The sequence below is a fragment of the Eulemur rufifrons genome, chromosome 14, assembly GCF_041146395.1.
Source record: "Eulemur rufifrons isolate Redbay chromosome 14, OSU_ERuf_1, whole genome shotgun sequence".
NCBI classification, from domain to species: Eukaryota; Metazoa; Chordata; class Mammalia; order Primates; family Lemuridae; genus Eulemur; species Eulemur rufifrons.
The window spans coordinates 13,842,681-13,857,953 of record NC_090996.1 but is presented as its reverse complement, the minus strand read 5'-3'; the positions used below and the strand labels follow the sequence as shown (position 1 = coordinate 13,857,953).

The 15,273-nt window shown below is 59.2% G+C and overlaps 1 protein-coding gene across 1 annotated transcript; it reads left to right on the top strand.

Annotated features, from left to right (window-relative positions):
- The first annotated feature begins 3,403 nt into the window (after positions 1-3,403).
- AP5Z1 (adaptor related protein complex 5 subunit zeta 1) lies at positions 3,404-15,121 on the top strand. Its single transcript, XM_069486621.1, has 17 exons — positions 3,404-3,453; positions 6,641-6,778; positions 7,017-7,203; positions 7,748-7,892; positions 8,061-8,170; positions 8,594-8,762; positions 9,273-9,413; positions 9,786-9,823; positions 9,899-10,061; positions 10,889-11,067; positions 11,717-11,859; positions 12,272-12,412; positions 12,712-12,823; positions 13,419-13,516; positions 13,934-14,066; positions 14,145-14,359; positions 14,546-15,121. The coding sequence occupies exons 1-17, from the start codon at positions 3,413-3,415 to the stop codon at positions 14,814-14,816; spliced, it is 2,424 nt and encodes an 807-aa protein (XP_069342722.1). The 5' UTR covers positions 3,404-3,412; the 3' UTR covers positions 14,817-15,121.
- The last annotated feature ends 152 nt before the right edge of the window (positions 15,122-15,273 follow it).

The window sequence follows — 15,273 nt, the reverse complement described above, 5'->3', positions numbered from 1 at the left end:
TCTATAACCAGAAATAAAATTATATATTAAAGAGATGACACCAAGGCTCTGCGTGGTGCTTGCGAAGGGGTTGCTGCTGAGGGACAGTGTCCGGACAGACGGACATTCTGCACATGCCGCTGCTTCTGTGCCCAGCAGCGAGGGCGCCTGAGCCCTGAGGTGCTCAGGAGACTGAAGGGGGGGGGTGTTCTCCCACGTGTCCTGGGTGGCCCATTCCTGGGAAGGAGCTAGCGGGCACAGGAGACATGTACGTAGGTGCTGTCGCTCCTGGCCTCGGAGATCCGCCCCCAGGAGTCCCCTGAGCGTGGATGTTCTGCTGCAGAATGTGAAGATAATTCATGTCTGCCCCTCGGACCTGGCAAGGGAGGAACCAATGAGCCACCCCACCCCTGGCGCGTGCCCACAGCTTGGCTTGCAAGGGGGCCGGGGTGGGGGGGGGGTGCCTGCAGGTATCCACAGCGCCCACGTGGGTCCCTCCTGATGGCATTTAGCTAGATGAGAATTTCTACCCATTTCAGGCATGTTTTCTCTGAGGCCTTGCCTAATCTAGGTGTGTGGGGGGCGGGGGGGGGGCGGTGGGGCGTGCAGTGGACGTGGCATTGACCTCAGAGCAGACAGACCGGGTTCAGATTCCCACTGTGCTCCTTACCAGCCGTGGGACTTCAGCCTGCCACATGCTCCACTTCTTCATGTGTGGAGCGTGCAGCGCCACCTCGCAGGGCGTCGCGTGGACTGAGCGAGGAGGAGCCCGGGCTGGCAGGGTGCCCTGCACACCTCAGCTGCAGCAAAGGCAGCCGCCACCTCCTCTCCTCAGGGCCCCCCAGGTTTACAACAAGACACTTGGGTGTTTCTGCTGCAAACTACTTCTGGCTGGAGATTTTATAAGAATGTGCTCGTCACGTGTATGTCCCTTCAAGGTTCTGCAGTGTTTGTGCGTGTGACTCATTCAGCTAAATAGATAACTTGCACTTTTCAGATTTCGCAGTTGTCCACAGTTACAGCTGAAGCTTGACTGCTTCTCTGCCCTCCTTCCCGGAACTCCATTTCCACTGTAAGACTCTAACTGAAGCATTAACACAACATTAACAGATACGACATATTTCAGGATTTCAGCCAAATACCGAGCATGAGTAAGAATAATTAAGTTTCCTCCAGGTGGCTGCATTGGCTAATTTGCATCTTTTTAAATTTTAGTCTTTTCTAATTTTGTTTTTGATTAGGACCATTTTTCACTAGTGGGACCTTAAAATAACATTTTACACAAATGCAAATTTTGTAAGAAACAAGTCAAATATTACCCTTGGTAAAACTGCTTCTCGGGTGTGTGGGGTGGGGAGATTGATTCCTGACACACAGTTTAGGTTGTCAGTAAAAGTTAGCCCCCTTACGAACCTGAGTATGTACCAAAGATAAGTGAGTGCATATTCCCCGCCCAAAGACCGAAGATGGTGCATTGCAGCTCCATTCATTATTGCCAAACTCTGGAAGCAAACCAGATATTCGTGGAAGAACAAGAAGAGCTAAATACTGCATGATTCCATCTGCATGAAGTTAAAAAGAGGCGACGCTAATCTCGTGATGGGAGTGAGGGTAGTGTTACCTCTGGGCGCAGGGGGGCCCCTGACTGAGAAGGGGCACATTGAGCCTCCAGGGAGTTGGGAATGGTCTGTGTCTCGAAACCAGCCATGGCAGGAGTATTAATGCCATGGAAATTATCAAACACAAACCACTGCCCCCCATGGAGCCTGAAATAGAGCTGTTTGCCAATTTACAACTGATTTATAGAAATGTTAAAAACACCGAGTTCATTTAAGATCTGTGCACTTTGCTGTGTATACGTTTTACATTAAACGTTAGCATGCACTAGGCTTTCCATGGACTATCTGCAGCCAGTCTCCCTTTGCACCCGCGCACTCCACGTGCTCCCCGAGGGTAGCATACTCAGCTGCACTCACCATCACGGCCCATTCCTTCCTCCTCGGCACTAGTCACCCTCAAGCATCTGTAGGGCGTAGGGCGCTATGGGGCATCTCAAAGCCATGTCCAAACTCCTGCAGGTAATTGCCTGGCCCTCCCTCTCCCCACTCCTTCCTCCACCCAGCTGTCTTCTCAGTGCTTATCCCTGCAAGGCCTGACCTTGGCCCACCCTACCTAAAGAACATTCATTCCCATTCACTACTCTCTTCCCCAGAACCTGAAACAGGGCCCAATCACTGCTTGTTCACTGAATGAATGAATCCTGCCACAAACTTCCTGGGCCTTTTCTGCCCCAATATCACGTGGATGACACTGCCCAGCGCCCAAGCCAGAAACATGCCCCGACCTTGAGTTTTCCCTGTTCCTCCTCCTGCCCCCAAATCTGTCAATCACAGGTCCTGCAAATGCTACCCCAGAATGGTTACTGAAACTGCTACTTCCCAGGCCCCTCCCCCTCCTGGAGTACAACTGCGGCAGCCTCCTCTCCCCCTCCCTCCCCAAGCCATTCTCTATCCTGCCGCCTGAGGGCAGGCTTCCCCTCCACCATTTCAGCCACAGGTAGCAGATCGCAGTGCTGTCCTCCCGACCTGCCTTGGCCCTGGGTCTGCACACCCTTTGGGCCCCTCTTAAGCTGCAGTTCCTCAGGAAGCCTTCCTCCTCTGTAAGATCCCCGCCCAGTTCAGGCTGGCGGGGGATCTTACGCTGGATTGTGACTGCGGGGGTGGGGGGGGTCGCCCTGTGTCCCCACGCGGTCTGCAGGGTGGAAATACTTGTTGCCAGGGCCGAACACATCCCAGCCCCCAGCACATCTTTCAGAATAATAGAAACTTATGTTTCTCCGCGCCTGCTGCCTCACCTATAAAATAGAGAGCGACGTGCCATGACTACGTTGGGGACTGAATAAGAGATTTTTCTAAAGCAGTACGGGCGGGCCTGGTGGATGCTAAGTAAATGGGCGCTTAAAAAGCAAAAACTGCTGAGAGCACAGCTGTCCCTCGCAAACTGCCTCTCCCACAAGCCGCAGGGTCTGTGTCACGTCTTCAGGCCGTCCTTGGCCGAGGGGCTCGCACACGACCCCGCTGCGCTCCGGAAACAGAAACTAGAACACGGGCAGTGGCACTGCGGAGCCAGGGACGCCCTTGAAGGCCCTGGGCGCCCAGTTTCCATCGGAAGCTGTTCCGGGTCAAGGGGCTCCAGGGTGCCGAGGTTCGGAGCCTCCAGGTTCCGGAATCCTGAGGTTCTGAGCCCCACTATCAGCCACCCCGAAAACCGCGAGCAGCAGACCCGGACCCACGGCCTCGGTGTTCAAGTCCCCGCCCCAGAGGCTCCGCCCCAGAGGCTCCGCGCCGAAGCCCATTGGCCGACGGCCTGCCCGTCCTGCCCACGTGATGCGACACGTGAGGCGGCCCGGAAGTCGCGCGGCGGCGGCGGCGGGATGTTCACCGTGGGCGCGGAGAGTCTGCTCCAGCAGGCCAGGTGCGGGGATGCTGCGGCCCGGGCTCCCTCCCGCATCTCTCCCTAGGGGCGCAGGGGTGGGTCTCAGGGCTGGACCCAGTCGCCGGCGACTTGTGGGAGCCCGACTGGACCCGTCCCGAGACGGCGGGACGCGGGCCAGGCGTGGGGTGCGGAGGTCGGGGGAGCACCCAGCTGGGTCCCAGAGGGCGTGACGCCTGCGCAGGGCTTTGGAGGGAAGTGGGCGGGGGGAGGGGGGGAGGACCCAGCTGACAGTCTGGCCAAAGGCCTGGTGACAACTCCACGTCTGGCTGGAAGTAGGGTAGCCAGGAGATGTTATTTGCTTTAGAGTCAGAGCACAGAGCCACAAAGGCTGGAGAGCTTGTTGGCACTTAAACTGTGTGCCAAGTCACAGAGCTGGATACCACCGGAGGGTTTGGGGGAGCCCTGGGAGGGCTTTGTGATTTGGAAAGATCGCTCTGGCGCGGATGCACTGGCTAGGCTGAGACTTGACCCACCACCTTCTGTTCTCGGCTTCCCAGTAACTGACCAGTCATGGGAGAAAGCAGAGTGCAGGCCCCACAGTCCACCAAGACTTGATACTGCTTATTTTAAAGAAGAAAATGCAGCCAGAACCACAAGCCCTTGGTAAACTTAAAAACCAATCAATCTGGATTGAGAGCTGGACCACCTGGTGGGAAAGACTAGGATGGTTGAGTTGCCGTAATTATAGTGAGCAAGGTTCTGAATGTGGATTAAGTTCTGAAGTCTGTGGACAGGACAAAAATCTCTGGTCAAAATAATCCTTGAGACTGGGTACGGTGGCTCACTCCTGTAATCCCAGCACTTTGGGAGGCTGAGGCTAAGAGGATTGCTTGAGCCCAGGAGTTTGAGACCAGCCTGGCAAAATAGGAAGACCCAGTCTCTACAAAAAAAATAAATAAATAATAAGAACCCTTGAAAATCTCTTAGTAAAGTGCCTGGTGGGTGTGCAGCACTGTCTCCCGGTAAGCCCTTCAGTACCAGACAGATGTATGGTTTATTTGATTTTAGGGACTGTATTACATGAAAAATACTGGCATTCACTCAGCATGCAGCATGCTCACCACAAAGTGCTTGCCAAGAGACAAGTAAAAATGAACCCACTGAAACTTCATTCCCCACTCACATTCTATTCAAGCTTGTGTAATGAGAGGCAAAAGAAATAGCGCTCACTACTTAAATTTCTGTTTTTGTGTCTGTCTTGGGTGGGTGGGCATGTTGAGGATAGACTGGGTTTGAGCTTGCCTATGTAAAATGCATGAGTTATACAGGTCTTCTGTTTGGGTTTCTAGAAAGTTAACCTCTTAGTTGGGGCTTACTAGTTTTCGCAATATACTTTATTTAAGCAAGTGATTTCCGGTGGCATTTTAAAATAAACAGCTATGGGCTGGGTGTGGTGGCTCACACCTATAATCATAGTACTTTGGGAGTCCAAGACAGGAGGATCACTTGAGGCCAGGAGTTTGAGACCAGCCTGGAAAACATAATGAGACCCTGTCTCTATAAAAAATTAAAAATTACTCAGGAGCCTGAGGTGGGAGGATCACTTGAGGCCAGGAGTGATCACACCACTGCACTCCACCCGGGACAACACAGCGAGACCCTGTCTCTAATGAAATAAAATAAAATAAACAGCCACAGTTTGAGAGCTAGGACTTGGAGTGAACTTTAGTTTCTCTAAATATGTCAGAGATATGGAAAGCGAGAGTGGAAAAAGTTATCAAAAACAACATCTCTGTAAGCTGAAGGGTAGATGGCGAAAGCAGGATGCAGACATAGGTCGGGGACATGAAGGGAGTGCACAGCAGGATGGGAGGGGTCCAGGGTGAAGAGGAAACTACTTCGAAGCTTGGGGAAGGAGTGGGGAGTGTTTGGGGTAGGGGTCCTCGCAAAGGGGCAGAAGCAAGAGAAACAGGGCTTGATGGCTGGAGAGGGAAGGAGCGGCCGGGGCCAGGTAAGCGACGTTAGGCTCCGTAGGAGTTTGGATTTGAAAGCAGTGGGGAGCTATGGAAAGGTTTGGCCCTTTAGAAAGAAGCCTGCAGTCAGGAGGATCTGCTGTAGGGGAGTCAGTTGGGATGAGGAGAGATTCGGGAAAGATTCCTGATTACGATTACAAGACGATCGGGTAGCTTCATCCTCAGTCTCTTTTGGTGATTGTGGTTTCAACATCATTACCTTAGTTAGTCCTAGACCAGTTCTCTGTGTCCCTCTCTCCTTTCCTCACCCGCGTGTACCTGCTCTGTTCTCTGTTGGTGACAGAACATGATTCTGGCCAGCTCAAGTAAGCAAATGGAAATGAGGGGCAGGGGTGGTGAGCAAGCCACTGGTATTTATCTGACAGCTCAAGGAAGAACAGGAAATGGGGGACTGCCCAGGATCTCGACCCTAGGCGTTCATCAGACCTTCTCAGCCCAGATGCCGGGTCTCCCCGTCTCGCTCTCACGATCCCAGATTCCGGCTGCAGCAGCTGATGGACAGATGGGTTTAGTGGGCAAAGTGGTGGCTTTGGCCACAGCTTGGGGAGTGGCAGGTGGCAGCCTCATGGGGACCTTCTCAGGGAGCCCCTAGCTCAGCAGCTCCTTCAGTTTGCCTTTTCTTGCCTTTTAGACTGGAATAGAAACCTAAAAACAGGTTTCCATTTTGAGACTTTGTTCAGTATCTTATCTGTGGCTATGCTCAATAGAGAGATTTTTAAATTAAGCCAATGAAGTATTAGCGTAAGAAGTTATCTTACGACACACCAGAACATTTGCTCTTTAATGTATAAGGTTCAACTGTTTTTCCCAGGAGGGAAAGGTTCATTGGAGACGTGTTTTGAAAAGCAACCTTAGACTAAATTTCCCACTTTTGAATGAGGCTCCTAAAAACAATCAGTTTTAGTTCTTCTGCTCCAGGAATAGCTAACGTGAATGCGCGGCGTCTCCTTCAGTGCGGTTTGCCGCAGCGTGTCACGGCAGTGGCCTGTTCCCACGTCCCGCCCGGCCAGAGAGGAACCAGTCTGGGTCGTCGGCGAGTTGACCTCAAGAGGCGTTGCGGGTGGCAGGATCACAGCGTCCCCACACACCCGGCTTTCTCTTTGCTAAAGTGGGATTTTTTTCCCCTCAGCCCAAGGGTCACGCTGTTGTGGCTGAGAGCAGCACGTGGTCCCGACGTCCCCTTCTCTGTTTAGGGAGATCCAGGCCGAGGAGCTGAGGAAGTTCTGCTCCCGGCTCAGCAAGCTGCTGCGGGAGGAAGACTTGGGGCCGGACGCCGTTGACTGTCTGCGGAGGCTTTTCCTCATCGTCTCGGCCACCAAGTATAACCGGAGGTGAGTATGGTCACCGCGTGGGCCCAGCTCCTAACGTGGTGGCTTTAGGAGAGCCTTGTCTGTGCCCCACAGTTCACGCAGACGCTCCGTGGGGGTTGAGTCCTGTGTGCACTTAAACCAGCGCTGAAGGTCCTCACATACAAAACGCTCTGTCCAGAGCCGGGCCAGCTTCTCTGGGGTGCTGGGTGCTCTTGCCTTGGGCATGACATGTCACCGCCACTGGGGTCTCGCCTTCCAGGCTGGACAAGACATGTGTGGACTTGCTACAGGCCACCCTCTGCCTGCCTGCGTGTCCCGAGCCACTCCAGGTTCTCTGTGCCGCCATCCTGAGAGAGATGTCACCCTCTGACAGCCTGACCCTGTCCTGCGACCACACCCACAACACCCGGCAGCTGAGCCTGGTGGCCTCCGTCCTCTTGGCCCAGGTAACGCGATCGTCACTGCTCCAGTTGGCCCTGGGCCTCAGGAGCACCCCAGCTGGCCTGCGTCCCACTAGTGGGCTGACACCGCATGGCCAACTCGACTTGGGTTCCCGTCCTATTCGACAGTCTCAGGTGTGCCAGGACACCAACACGCGGAATTACCTAGAACAAGCAGACGCCTGCCTGCTCCCGCACCCCCCTTCTTGTTTTTCCCGGGTCTTGGGAGTAGCCATCCCAGGACTCTTGACCCTGGTGACATTCCTGGCCACACAGCAGTGGCATCACCTAAGCTAATAGAGCAGCAGCCTTCAGAATCCCACCGTCCCTGTTCCAGATGTTCTCAGACCGGATGCCTTGTTGCTGCGCCAGGAGCTCAGCAGAGCCCCTCACCGGAGGGGATCGGGCAGATCCGGGCGGAGAGTCTCTGACAAGTTGGCCACCTGGTGGCCACGGGGACCGCTGCAGTCTCCCAAAACAGGAGAGAGCTGTTCTCCAGTGGCACTGGGGCAGGTCAGCTCTCAGCACCTGGCCCGTGTTTGCTCTGCAGGGTGACAGAAGAGAGGAGGTCAGAACCGTGGCCCAGCACGTCCTGAGGGCCCTGGAGAGCCGGCAGCCCGAGGGGCCCAGCCTCAGGCACCTCCTCCCCGTCATGGCGAAGGTCGTGGGCCTCAGCCCAGGCGCCCTCCAGGAGGGTACGTGGGCCAGGCAGGCAGGGGCCTGGGAGCTCCTCATGGAAGAGGGCGTGGGGCCCCGTGGGAGCAGCTGCCTGCTGTCTGGGAAGGGTCTATAGGCATCAGGTGGGGCCGGGCGCCTGCAGGGTTTAGCTGTTTCCGTCCACGTGATCCCCACGCCCTCTGCAGACCAGACCAGCCTGCTCAGCAAGAGGCTCACTGACTGGCTCCGTTACGCCAGCGTCCAGCAAGGGCTCCCGCACTCCGGCGGCTTCTTCTCCACGTCCAGAGCCCGGCAGGTAAGGCCACAGCTGCTCTCGGACCTCAGGGGACTCAGTGACCCCAAACCTCCCTCCCCCACCATGGCCAGCCCTGCCTCCGCTTGGGGGCTTGGGCTGGCAGGGTCAGAGCCTCCAGCCCTTGTGGCTCTGGCTCTGGCTCTGTGTGGTTGACACCAGGCCCTGCGGAGGAGGGTGTGGGAGGCCTGGGGTCGCCGTGGCGTTTCTGCACCCACAGACGGCGGGCCGCTGCCAGGTGCAGAGGGGCACCTGTGGGGCTTCACAGATCTCAGGCTCACGTTCCGGGGCCGTGCTCTTAGCTCAGGCTCTCGCGAGGTTTCTCGTCTGCCCTCCTGAGTAGCCAGAGAGCTTTCTCCCGGCCTCAGTCCCCTCCGCCCTCCCGGCCCAGGGAGCCCTGCAGCCCTGCCCGTCCTTCCCCTGCAGCCGGGCCCCATCACCGAAGTGGACGGGGCGGTGGCCACAGACTTCTTCACGGTGCTGTCCACGGGCCACCACTTCACGGAGGACCAGTGGCTGAACGTGCAGGCCTTCTCCATGCTGCGGGCCTGGCTGCTGCACAGCGGCCCCGAGGGCCCGGGTGCCCCAGACACAGGTGCGCCGAGTGCAGGAGGCAGGGGGGACACAGGTGGGATGAGGGCGGGAGGCAGGTGTGCCGTGGGCGGGCGAGCGGGGGATGCACGCAGGAGGCAGGGGGACGCGGGTGTGCCCCAGACGCCAGCGGGCAGGAGGCCAGCAGCAAAGGCCTGTGGACTCGGGGCAGAGCTGAGCACACCGCCCGGCGTCGCGGGTGCCCTCGGCCAGCCCCAGGAGGCCCTCAGACGCCCTCATGGGTGTGCAGGGAGCAGCCAGAGCGATGAGATTGTTGGGACAACGTTGCTGCACTCCTGGTCTGCTAGCCACTTGCCGGGGGAGGAAACCTCAGTCACACCGAAGGGCGTCTGGAGAGCCGGAGGCAGCCCGGGTACCCCGAGGCGGTGACTCTCTACGTGTCGGGAGGCCGGCCGAGCGTGTCCTCCTCTCCTGTGTTTCCATTAGGGGCAGCGAACGTGTCCCTGTTCAGGGAGCCACACACTGTCCCCCTGAGCATCCTCTCCTTCCACAGACGACAAGTCGGAGCTGGAGGGCTCCACCCTGTCGGTGATCTCTGCCACCTCCACCGCCGGCCGCCTCCTGCCCCCCCGGGAACGGCTGAGGGAGGTGGCCTTCGAGTACTGCCAGCGCCTCATCGAGCAGAGCACCCGGCGTGAGTCCCGCCAGTTCCAGCCCCGCCCCGGGGCGCTGTCAGGGAAGTCGGGGGCAGCAGGTTTTCACTGAGCTGCCACTCGGGGGGCTGGGGACCCCGGGTAGCGAGTTTGGGGCAGGAGGCTTTTTTGTTTCCAGGGTCAGCCCAGGGAGTTCAGCATCGGACAGAACCTGTGCCCTTAGGGCCACGTCCCAGCCCAGGCCTGGACCCCGTCCCTCCTGGGCCCATTGGCCTCAGCCCCCACCGCGTCCCCCCTCGGCCGGCTGTCTCCCTGCCTGTCCTGCCCCTCCTCTCCCAGTCCTCACCCGGAGCTTCCAGAACGCTGTTTCGAGGCTGCGGCAGAGCCGAGTTGACTTTCTCCCGTCCTCCCAGGAGCCCTGAGGAAGGGGGACTCCGACCTGCAGAAAGCCGTACGTGGCTGCGGGGGCCCAGGGGGCGGGGGCGGCAGCGCTAGACCCTTCCGACGCGGCCTCGTGTCCCCGCAGTGCTTGATGGAGGCCGTGTTGGTCCTGGACGTGCTGTGCCGGCAGGACCCGTCCTTCCTCTACCGCACCCTGTCCTGCCTGAAGGCCCTGCACGGGCGGCTGAGCGGGGACCCGGCCTGCGTGCGGGTGCTGCTGCCTCTGGCCCGGTTCTTCCTGACGCACGGTGAGCGCTGCCCGCAGGCCAGCTGTGTTGTGTTCTCGTTGGAGGGCGGCTCTACCCCCGGGGCTCTCCCTTCGCATTTGGTCTAGATGTCGATTGTTTTATGACTACTGGCGCTAGGCAGGGATGATCTTCACGTTTTTGGGGTTTTTTTGGTTTTTTTGTTTTTGAGACAGAGTCTCACTCTGTTGCCTGGGCTAGGGTGCCATGGCGTCAGCCTAGCTCACAGCAACCTCAAACTCCTGAGCTCAAGCGATCCTCCTGCCTCAGCCTCCCGAGTAGCTGGGACTACAGGCATGTGCCACCACGCCTGGCTAATTTTTTCTATATATTTTTAGTTGTCCAGATAATTTCTTTCTATTTTTAGTAGAGACTGGGTCTTGCTCTTGCTCAGGCTGATCTCAAACTCCTGAGCTCAAACAATCCCCCAACCTCGACCTCCCAGAGTGCTAGGATTACGGGCGTGAGCCACTGTGCCTGGCCTGATCTTCACGTTTTTAAATGGCAAAATGAAACATCAACTTTATGTCAGTTTCAAAACTCTCTATGCCATGACACTGGCCCATGAAACCCAAACGTCAAGGAACTGGCACCTTTCAAAGAATGTTCCATAGCTTGTGTTACTCAGAGGAGCTGCCTGTGGCCCCTGGGAGACGTGGGGTGTGTGACTTAAGCAGTGTCCCCGTGTAAGGTGTCTCAGAGCCTTTGGTGTCCTGGAGACTTGGCCAAAGACTCTGAGGGGCCCTAAGCAGCAGAGAAGTGTTTCCAGGACAAGTTCAAGGTGCTCATGTCGGGGTCGTGTGTGCTGACGGCCTCTGGCTCCCTGGCAGGGGAGGCAGCCGCGGTGGACTCGGAAGCCGTGTACCAGCACCTGTTCACCAGGGTCCCCGCCGAGCTCTTCCACAGCCCCATGCTGGCCTTCGAGTTCGTCCAGTTCTGCAGGGACAACCTCCACCTGTTCGGCGGGAACCTCAGCATCCTCACGCTGAGCTTCCCCAACCTCTTTAAGGCACGTGTGGGCGTCCCTGGGTGCAGGGCCGGGCCTGCTCCTGCCGCCGGCGGCGCCTCCGGGCGAGCCTGGCCGTGGGTGTGGAGCTGGTGGGTCCCAGGCCTGGAATGCGGGTGCAGGGCAAGGTGGGGAGGCCCGGGATGTGTATGCATTGTCACGTGTCAACAGTGTCACCATCAGAGAAAGCTGCGCGTGGCTCCTTTGGGGATGGGGTAGTTAGCTGGGACTTTGTGAGTTTGTTCTCACAAAACTTGTGCGGGGTTATGGTCTAGGATTTCTCGTTAGGGCCTTGCCTGGTGCGGGCGGCCCTTCAGTGCCGTTGGGTTTTGGCGCATCTTTTGCAACCGGCACCTCCCTGTGTGGCCTTGTAAACCCAGCTGGGAACTTAATCCTTCTCCCAGAGAAAAGCAGTAACAGGTGGGAAATGATTGATTTAATTATACAAAGCGGATGCAAAAGCAAAAAATAAGTTGTGAAAGAACTAAGAAGTATTTTCAGTCTCCTTGACCACAGTGAACTGGGAGAAGATGGGGGAGGGACAGGCCCTGAGCCCCTCCTGCGGATGGCAGACTCATGGCAGCCATGGGTCCCGGCCACACAGGCCCCCCACTGGTGCCGGCCCCGCCTGAGCCCTGTGCTTGTCCTGCAGTTCCTGGCCTGGAACAGCCCAGCGCTCACCGCCGAGTTCGTGGCGCTCCTCCCGGCTCTGGTGGACGCCAGCACGGCCGTGGAGATGCTGCACGCCCTGCTCGACCTGCCCTGCCTGACCGCGGCCCTGGACCTGCAGCTCAGGTGGGTCCCCACGTGTCCCCTGTGCCAGCCCCACCTGTGCCATCCAGCTAGCCATTCTCTCTGGCCCCTCCCTTAGTGCTCCTGACCCCTGCACTGGCGACTGTGTCCTGCAAAGCCACCTCCAAGGCAGGGCGGGTCCTGCCCTTCACCACCCACTTCGGGCAGCCCCTGAGCCCTGGAGCTCTGTGGCCTGTCCCTACACTCAGTGGCAGAGCCACCTGTGGGCCCGTGCCCTGTCTCTTCTCCATCACCCCAGGGCACAGCTGGATCAGGGTGCTGTGTGTTACAGTGACACTGGCTCATGTCTCTCCCTGACAAACGGGTGCCCCTAAGGGCAGGGGCTGAATCAGAACTTGGGTGGCCTGTGCCGGGAGCCTGCATCCCGCCTGGCCTCGGGTGTCTGCACTCACAGGTCGTGGCCGGCTGCATCCGAGAGGCCGCTCTGGGACACCTCCCTCCGGAACCCCAGCTGCCTGGAGGCCTTCCGGGACCCACAGTTCCAGGGTCTCTTCCAGCACCTGCTGCGCCCCAAGGCCAGCGGCACCACACAGAGGTAGGGGCCTCGGGCTGGGAACCGCCCGCAGCTCAGCGAGCCCTGACTGTGCCACCATCCCGCGTGTGCTGGCATCTTGGGGTCTCCCTGAGCCCCGCGGGTAGGTGGTCCTGGGGTGTGAGGAGTTGGTGGGCACAGGCTTAGGGACATGAGGGGGACACTAATGGGGAGGCCACCTGTGACCAGCCCTGATATCTGCAGGCACCAGCCTGAGGTCACACAGGTTCATGCGTTCAGAGCGTGTCTGTGGTTGCTGGGGGGCGGGCGGGCGCTCAGGGGGCTGTGCTGCGTGTCCCCAGGTTGGCACCACTCCACCAGCTGCTGCAGCCCATGGCCAGCTGTGCCCGGGTGGCCCAGTGCGCTGAGGCCATGCCCACCCTGCTCCATGCGTTCTTCTCAGCAGTGACCCAGGTGAGCCTGCTGCCCAGTTCCCATGGGCCTCACACAACTGGGGACAGAGGGGCTGGCCCAGGGCCAGGACCACGGTATCGCCCTTTACCGCTGCAGTCGGCTCATCGTGTCACGCCTCCTGTCCACAGCTGCTCTGAGGGTCAGGGGGACTCACAGGGAAAGGACCAGACCCTGTCTCCCATCCCTAGGACGGGCCAGTGGCACAGTTGGGGCCAGAGCAGTTTGTTCCCTGGTGCCCCTGCCACCTCCGTGGTCTGCAGGTGTCTGCCTCCGAGGCCAAAATAAAGGTTCCCATAGGCTGGTGGGTCCCACCTGAGCCACACCTGAGGAGCTCTATAAACCGGATGCTCAGCCACAGGCAGAGCCCTGAGGTGGCCCGCAGGGGGCCTGTGGAGCCACAGGGTGGGCGTGGGCGTGGGCCTGCCCCAAGTGGCAGCCCCTCCTCGGCCCACCCTCTTCCAGCACCCTGGTGTTTCCAGCTGGGGCTCCATGTCCCTGAGCGTGGGATTGAGGAGTTTCTGGCCCCTCTGCAGCCCCCGAGGGCAGGAGGAGACGGTGCGGCTGAGCGGCGCCCTCTTGACACCCCCCTCCCCAGGTCGCCAGTGGGGCCCTGACCAACCAGCTGGTGCTGCTGCTTCTGGAGAGGAGCGACTCACTTTACCGAGTCCCGCAGTTCGAGGCCCGAGTGCACAGGTGGGCCCCTCCCGCACGCCCCCACAGTAGCCCTTGGGCAGGTATCGCTGTGCCTGTCGGTGGGTCGCATCTTGGGCTTTTCAACCCCCTCTTTGGTGGCTGCAGCTCCACCCTCCAGGCTGTGCCCGCAGCAGCCCCGGCCACTTCCTCTGTGCCCCCTTAGGAGCACTCCCCTCGCCTTCCCTCCTCCGAGCTGAGCTGTCAGCTTCTGAGCCGGCTCAGGTCCCTCTTGCAGACCCCGCCCCCAGGGCCTGATGGCTGCACCTGAGGACCGTGCTGGTCCCAGCCTGCCCCACCATGAGGCAAAACTGTCTCTGGGGAGGGGGGTGACAGTGCAGCCTTCACCCAGCTGCTCAGATGCCTCCCTGTTCGCCTCGGGCCGCACGGAGCCCAGCAGCAGTGCGTTGCTCTGGGCAGGGTGCTGAGCGCCCAGTTCCTGGCCCTGTGCAAGCTGAAGCCCTCCCTGGTGGTGGAGCTGGCGAGACACCTGCTGCAGTTCCTGGGCAGCGTGAGCGGTGTCCACGGCAGAGCGAGCATGGTCACCAGCGTGGTAAGGCAGACGCTGGCCTCTCCCACCCCCGACAGAGGAGGGCCTGGGTGGGGGCTGAGCCTCTGTCCCTGGGCCTAGGTGTGGGCCGTTGGCGAATACCTGTCGGTGACCTATGACCGGAGGTGCACCGTGGAGCAGATCAACAAGTTCTTCGAAGCCTTGGAGGCCCTGCTGTTTGAGGTCACCCAGTCCCGCCCCTCCGCCGCCCTGCCCAAGTGTCCACCGCAGGTTGTCACCGTGCTTATGACCACACTGACCAAGCTGGCCTCCCGCAGCCAAGACCTGATCCCCAGGTGCCTGGTCGGGGAGTGGGGGGAGACCTGCTGGCTGTGTGTGGGGAAAGACGTGGCTGCTGAGGTCTTCCCTGGGCCATGCCAGCCGGGCTCCCCAGGGTTCGGGGGGCTGGCCCCTTCCACGCAGACCCCTGTCCACCGAGGATAGTATCTGCAGCTGACTGATAGGGACCCTGTCATCCCCAGGGTGGCTCTGTTGCTGTCAAAGATGAGGACACTGGCCCAGAGCCCTGTTGCCGGATCCCCGCATGGTGAGGAGGGCGTGGAGGCCATCCACACCCGGGCCACCGAGCTGCTGAACCTGCTGAAGATGCCCAGTGTGGCCCAGTTCGTGCTCACGCCGAGCCCGGAGGTGTGCAGCCCCCGCTATCACCGCGACGTCAACACAGCCCTGCCCCTGGCCCTGCGCACGGTCAGCCGGCTGGTGGAGAAGGAGGCCGGCCTCCTGCCCGGGTGAAGGGACAGTGACCAGGTGGACACCAGCTGCAGACAGAGCCTGGGGCACCAGCCCGGTATTGGGGCCACAGTGCCAGCTCTAGTGATGGGAGGACTCCAGGGAGGAGCACCAGTCCTCCTGGATGGGGGCCCAGGGTCCTCAGACGCGGCAGGTGTGTCCCTTTCGCACCTTCTGGGGGTTTCTAAGCCTTTTGTTTGGGACTGTGCTGAGCAGGGTGACTGAAAGATTGGGCTGCAGCCCTGGTCCTGGCTGGGCAGAGCCACTCGGTCTGTTTCCCGGGGAGGCCATGGCTCGGGAGCCACCACCGCCCCCCTGCCGGCGCAGGCACGGTCTCCAGCCCTGTACTCTGAGAACATGAGAGAGTTTATTGAATCTAAACATCTCCGTTAAAGTCTTTAAACATAAAAGCTCTGTAACCAACATCGCAACTTAGTGTCGCCTGTCATATAAATAAAAT

Bases quoted from the DNA above. Each gene is read 5' to 3' on its own strand.
- AP5Z1 (XM_069486621.1), top strand. From the start codon at position 3,413: ATGTTCACCGTGGGCGCGGAGAGTCTGCTCCAGCAGGCCAG. The intron at 8,763-9,272 runs GTGCGCCGAGTG...CTCCTTCCACAG, and splicing joins CCCGGGTGCCCCAGACACAG to ACGACAAGTCGGAGCTGGAG. The intron at 13,517-13,933 runs GTGGGCCCCTCC...TGCTCTGGGCAG, and splicing joins TTCGAGGCCCGAGTGCACAG to GGTGCTGAGCGCCCAGTTCC.